Source organism: Xiphophorus hellerii, chromosome 14 (genome assembly GCF_003331165.1).
Source record: "Xiphophorus hellerii strain 12219 chromosome 14, Xiphophorus_hellerii-4.1, whole genome shotgun sequence".
Lineage (NCBI taxonomy): Eukaryota > Metazoa > Chordata > Actinopteri > Cyprinodontiformes > Poeciliidae > Xiphophorus > Xiphophorus hellerii.
The window spans coordinates 14,975,423-14,981,849 of NC_045685.1; the positions used below are offsets into that span (position 1 = coordinate 14,975,423).

Consider the following 6,427-nt stretch of genomic DNA (forward strand, 5'->3'; position numbering starts at 1 on the left):
TCAAATCTCTTTCAGGGGAAACTTAGAGCGTGACGAAAAGAAAGGAACGCTTCTCGGCCAAATTGTAACAAACTTACAATCCACTTCATATTTTTTCAAGGAGAGTTCTGCCAGGCTCTTTCCTGTACAATTGACATAATGTTAGGAATGACGAAGAGATGAGCAGCACGCATGGGATCAAACATGTGAGAACTGCAAATGGGAAGATCGGGATTCTGACATCTCTTGCAACACACCTACATCTATCTATTCATGAAATTCAGGAACGAGGCCTAAAAAGAATTAAAACAGCCAAAAGGAATTGTCACTGAATGAAACATTTAATCAAAACAAAGTAAATTCAACATAAAACACGACTTCCAACTTGGCAAGAAATCTGTTTTGTTGGCAGCTTGAGGAAAATGAAATGTGTCCGATGAGTCATCACTTGTGGAAATCAATTCATTTAGTCATACAGAGGTGCTAAGTTATTTATTGCCTGTCAGACTCTGCTTTTAGTTCAATTTAATTTCCCACTGCAGAAGAAAACAGTGAGGAAGAAAAGTTAAGTCACTTGCTGATGATGTTTTTTTTTTCTTCCACAAGAGCACAACACAAACATTTATCCTGGTTTATGTGGAAACAGTAGAGGCATTAAAATTAATATATTTTCTGCTTCGCAAACACTACAAGTGGTTTTCAGACAGATGTATTATTGCATTGCTCACTGCATGGACCCAACTGTTTCAGCTGGCTGTAATGTAAGACGAAGTTAAAAATATGTGATATAAGCAGGCTGTGTCGAAGCTCTGACATTACCCAGCCTTTAAGATGCAGCAAACATTGAGATCATAAGATAGCACCATTTCTGTTTCAACTTGTCCAACTCGAAAGATTTTAATTATGTCAAACATTTGTATATAATCACTAAAAAGAAGTACAGGATCTCTGAATTTTCCTGTTGTGACTTCTGAACATGTGCTTTTCAAAACCCGTCAGATTGCATCAACTGAAAAACATTCAACAGGAACAATGAATCTTATGCATTAACTCAATCTTTCTTTCGCTTAATGAAGACACCTATGCCAATTCTGTTGATTATCCTAAATAGACATTAGCTAAACAAACCTAGCAGACTTGAGTTTCATATTTCAGATTTGTGATATTAAACATTTTAATACGTGGAGAATAAAGCATCTGTAAAATACTGACCTTAACAACGACAGGGTAATTGAAAAAAATCCTCACTGTCAGAGGACCTTGGTCCGAATGCCAATTTGAATAAAAGGTGTCGTCAAAACAGATGAACTGTTCTCGTTCTGTAAGTATGACCTTCTTTTCACCTTGAAAATGCTGGGGCTCAATATTTTAACATGGATCATAGGGTTCGTCTGAATTCAGAAAGTATTAACTATTTTTCAGCCTATAAGCATGTTGTGGGGTGATGTTTTATTCATACCAACTGGATCGTAATTGGCCTTCTAATGTTGGTATAAGGACACGAGACGCAGAGGTAACAAGCATCTCGACGTCTTTACCAAAGTAGACTTTTTTTTTTTCTATCCTTGGGGAACGCTAAGACACCTTTGGATAAATACACAGAAAATGGCACATTTAACCCTCCCACCCTCACCTCTACCATGAAATAAACCTTTTAAATGCAAATAGCTTGAAGAGGCAACTGGGTTCTTACTGCACATTTCATTGAGTGCTGCAGGGGCGGCGGCAGGGTGCAGGGATATTTCACTCTGAAAGTGTAGTCTCATACAAACACTGAACAATTGATATTCAGACAAAGCAACTCTTTCTCAAACTGACAGAAAACCTTTTGAATGAAAGGATGGCGTGAATTCAAACAACTTTAGAAATCAGAATTAGACTTAAAGAGGCACTAAAACTCTGTGGTTTTAGTGTGAAAACTTTGACCTGGGTCTAAATACTCCAACAGACTACTCCAAATAGCTGCTCCCAGTAATGTTCAGTTCTAATGCTGGCTAAATGGGAGCTGCAGTATCACTGTAACATGAGGCACTAAAATCTGTACAGTGGCTGTCCTCTGCACAGATTACTGCAGTCAAGCGACCCTGCACTGTTCAGGGACAGAGTGCCACTGCCATCTAGTGACCGTAAAGGGAAATGACCACTTGTCTTCTTTAAAACAAACACTTTTCCTGGCTGAAATTTGTCAAATTCTAATTTTTACACTTCTTTTCAAGTATAAATAAAAAAGTTCACTATGAATTGACAAAGGAAGGAAGAAAAACAAGGCAGAAAAAGGAAAGAAATAAAGAAAGAAGTAAATAAGACACAATGATGTATGAGGAAAGAAAAGAATGGAAAAAAGGAAGAACAGACAGAAAGGCGTTAAGGATTAATGGAAGAAGTCAAGTCTACTTTCTTTGTTTTTCGAGTAGGGAACAAGAAAGTGAGGCAGCGAGGAAGAAAGGCAAAAACGAAGAAAATGATACGTGAAAGTAGGAATGCATGAAAGAAAAAAGGGAGCAAACAAGGATGGAAAAGGTAAAAGAAAGGAAGGTCTTGGAAGCAACAAGATATATGGAAGAAAATAAAATAAACAGGGTTGATGGCAGAGAAGAAGGAAGGAAAAATAAAGAAAGGCAGACATGAATAGACACAAAAGGAAAGAAGAAATGGGGGTGATGAGAGAAAAAGGAAAACAAAAGTAGAAGGAAGTAGAGATGAAAAGAAAGAAGGAACGAATAGAGAAAATTACTAAAGAATGGCATGGAGAAACAAAATCTGCAAGCAGTATTTTTCCATGCTCCATTTTCTTTTTCCATAGAAATCCAGACTCAGAAAACCTGCGAATAAATTCCAGACTTTTCCAAGCCGCACAGGAACTCTGACCCCATAGCGCATTTTATAACTATTATATGCAAAACAACAATATTTTAATGATGGAGACATTCCGTAATGTCTTAAAATAACTAACATCATATGACTTCATTTCAAGTCAAATGTGAAAAGTTCTACATAGAAAGAATTAAATACAACTTTCAGCAAAACAGGCTAAATGTCGTTTGTCATACAAAGTTTTTTCTTGTCTCCAGCTTTCATCAGAGCCTTTATGGCCCTTGCCCTCATCTCCAGCTCCAGCAGCTCCAGCTGTTGGATCGACGGCGAACAAACTGAAGCTCCGCCTTGAGCGGCTACTTCGATGCCCGCGGGCTGCAACGTCCCGCTGCTCGCTTCCACTGCTTCCTCTTTACTCGATGTTGAAGAGAGAGCCAAGATTTCGCTGACGCTTTTGTCTATGTCACTCTGAATGTCCTTCTTAGTCTCTAGAGCTGCCGGCTTGGGGTTTACGGAGGCCCGGTCAGATCGCTCACCGCCGCTGTTGTCCGGTTTTGCGACCACCTCGTCGGCTTTGACAGCCTGCTCCTCCTTCGGCCCCTCGATGTCGCTGTCGTAAGCGTCTGCGTTTATGCTCAGGACGTCACTCTCCTCGCCAGAGCCACCTCCCTCTGCTCGAAGGAATTTTTAATTACACTTTTTAGAATTTAATATTTGAGGGCGATTTAAAATAATTACCTTGTTTTACATCATCGGTTTTAGCGCTTTCTTTCAAGCAGGAAGTGGAGTCAACATTGTTATCCTGTCTGGAAGAAAAAAATAAATAGGATAGATATATAAGTAACTTGTAAGAAGTACTTTTATTTTGAAATTTTGCTCTAAATCAAATAAATGATTGCTCACTGGTTCTCTAAAGTCCCTCCATCACTGTTTCCGGCTGCTATCTCTTCTCCTGCAGGAACGCTACAGATTTGTTTTCCATCACAACGCAAAGTGAATTTTTTTTACCAATATTTATCAAACTGGCATTAAATCTTACCTGCTAAAATTTGAGTGAGACTTTTCTCTGAGATTGGTTCCAGCTGCTCCCAACAGAGAGTTTTGATTTCTTCTAAACTGCAGTCCTGTTGAAAATGAAAGTGTTTGAATGCATGACTCCGACTTTTAAGAATTTTCCATACACGAAAAGCTACCTTGAGCTCATCGGGGAGCATCTTCCGGACCTTCTTCTCCCCCAACACGTGGAAGCACTGCTGCAGCATCTCCCGCTTGTTGCTGATGTAAGCTTTGATTGGCTGGAAGGGCACGCTGAGGTCGAGACCGCCTTCCTCGATGTCGCTGCCGACCCGGTCCAGCTCGGGGTCGGCGAGCTCATCTTTGGAGTCCTGCAACAAGGAGAAGGCAACCCTTCAGCCAAACAGCTTTTTCCAAAGAAACTGGATTCAAGGCTCCTACATATTTTTAAAAATAATTTTAAATGATTCTGTTATAATTTTAACATGCAACCTGTGTATAACAGATGGAGAGTAGCATCAGGAAATACTAGTTGAAATCAAATAAAAGAAAAGTGAACACATGATGTTTCTGGACTGAAGCAACTGACAATCATGGCAGCCATACGTTTTGATTTTACCAAACCACTAGGCCACTGGGTGGCTGAAATATAGAAATAAAGCAGCATTCTTTACAGAAAGCTTGTAATAGAGAGCTGACAGAGGAAGAAAGGACAGTGAACGTGTGAGGGCAGCGAGGAGCCGAAGGATTCACAGGCTGAAGGAGGAAGTGTGAGGACGCTGTGATCGCGTAAACACCGGTAAGCCACATGCTTGCAAACACACAAAATGAGGAACAAAAAAGAGCATATGCTACTATTTGACCCTTACTAACTTATAAACATGTGTAAATAAAAATTTATAAACAGCAATAGCAAAAGATACAGTTGAAACCAGAAGCTTGCAAACAGCAATAAAAATGCACTTTTCAAACTCAAGTTAAATTAGACCAAATCACTCTTGTTTTAGGTCAGTTGTAATTACCTAAATGATTTATTTATTTGCTAAATGAGTCAAGAAATTAGAGATGGTGAACTTACATTTGTATGCTTTTATAAATATATCACTTGAAAATTGTCTCAAAATGCTAATATTATTATTATTATTAGTATTATTATTTATCACAATAAGCTCTGGGACAATTTATCGCCCAGCAAAATTTATTGGGACCTGACTTCATGGAGTGGCAAGAAGGAGCCCTGTTTAAAGTTTCCCTCAGCAAACATGTGAAAGAAGGTGCTCTGGTCAGATGAGATATAATTATAACACTCACAAGCAAAAGCTTGGCAGAAAACCAATTCTGCGAAACAGCCGAAAAACAAAATTCCCATATTAAAGTATGGAGATGGCAGCTTCATGGGGTGACAATGCTTTTATTCAGAATGGAGAGGGAAGATGGTCAGAGTTTACTGGAAGGTGGAGGATGCTAAATGTGCATCAATCCTGGAAGAAAGCTGCATTTAGAGGCTACAAAAGATCGGGGTGAAGATTCACCATCCTGCAAGGAAAACATCATTGAACATACACCCAGAGCTACAAAGGAATTGTATTTAGATATAAGCATTATCATGTGTTAGAATGGCCCAGTCAAAGTCCAGAAATAAGTTGAGAATGTGTGGCAAGAATAGAAAAAATATCTTCAGAGACGCTCAAGATTCAGTCAATTTGAACTTATTTTTTTTGTTATTGCAAAAAGTAGTGGACCAAAATGTCACTTTCTAGATTTTTTTGCAAGACAGTACACGGAGATGGAAAACTGTTACACGTTTAAGTAAACTTCAGCAAGAAAGGATTCACTCCTGACGTGGAGAAAATCGTCTCTACAAATAGAGGTCTACGCCATCCCTTATGCACAGCGAAATTAACATAATTCTTTCCATATCATCCGGTCTCAGGTACGATCTGGTAATGTAACTGTAAGTCATTCATTGACGCGCAGGAAGACTGCAGCTTGGACTGAGCACCAGTTAAAGGAGCTAACCTGAATATTTTACCTCTATTTGTGACTCTGAGCTGCGGCGTTTGTTGCTGTTCTGTCGTTCTTCGGAGTGCGAGTGTTTCCTTTTCTTTTCCGAACCACTTGGTTTCTTTTTCAGCATATTTAAAGCAAACAAACAAACAAACCAACCAGATACCGTAACAGAAAGCCCACGAGCTATGTTGTTTATGAATAACTCACGTCACAGAAGTGGAGTCTTCTTCTTCCTGGCAGTGAGAGTCGTGGCTCTTTACTGCCACCCTCTGGCGAGGATAATTAATGAGTATACAAAAAGACAAGTTGAAAACAGAGGTGTTTAAAACTACTTTTATTTACTCGAGTAAAATAACAACAAAATACACACACACACACACACACACACACATATATATATATATCCTATAGTATATATTTATACCTCTCGAGTCAAACTTCATAGAAAGAGTCTCATGGTGAAATAACTATGCTAACATCAATACACTTTCTCATTGAATTCAATGAGAAAGTGTGTCCAAACTTTTGGTCTGTACTATATATATATATATATATATATATATATATATATATATATATATATATATATATATATATACTACTAGTGTCT

At 38.6% G+C, this 6,427-nt stretch overlaps 1 protein-coding gene across 2 annotated transcripts; it reads right to left on the minus strand.

Annotated features, from left to right (window-relative positions):
• Positions 1–301: 301 nt before the first annotated feature.
• Positions 302–6,041, minus strand: caap1 (caspase activity and apoptosis inhibitor 1). Of its 2 annotated transcripts, none has more exons than XM_032584206.1 (6): positions 5,840–6,041; positions 3,987–4,178; positions 3,833–3,917; positions 3,697–3,745; positions 3,532–3,599; positions 302–3,464 (listed from the first exon to the last, which is right to left on the minus strand). In XM_032584206.1, the coding sequence occupies exons 1-6, from the start codon at positions 5,942–5,944 to the stop codon at positions 3,010–3,012; spliced, it is 954 nt and encodes a 317-aa protein (XP_032440097.1). In that variant the 5' UTR covers positions 5,945–6,041; the 3' UTR covers positions 302–3,009. The 2 variants fall into 2 exon arrangements, with proteins under 2 accessions (XP_032440097.1, XP_032440096.1); XM_032584205.1 differs by having other exon boundaries at positions 302–3,467.
• Between the last annotated feature and the right edge of the window lie 386 nt (positions 6,042–6,427).

Excerpts from the sequence above, each read along its gene's own strand:
- caap1 (XM_032584205.1), bottom strand. The coding sequence starts at position 5,944 with ATGCTGAAAAAGAAACCAAGTGGTTCGGAAAAGAAAAGGAAACACTCG. Across the intron at positions 3,746-3,832 it reads TCTCACTCAAATTTTAGCAG|GAGAAGAGATAGCAGCCGGA; the intron begins GTAAGATTTAAT and ends GCGTTCCTGCAG. Across the intron at positions 3,468-3,531 it reads AACCGATGATGTAAAACAAG|CAGAGGGAGGTGGCTCTGGC; the intron begins GTAATTATTTTA and ends AATTCCTTCGAG.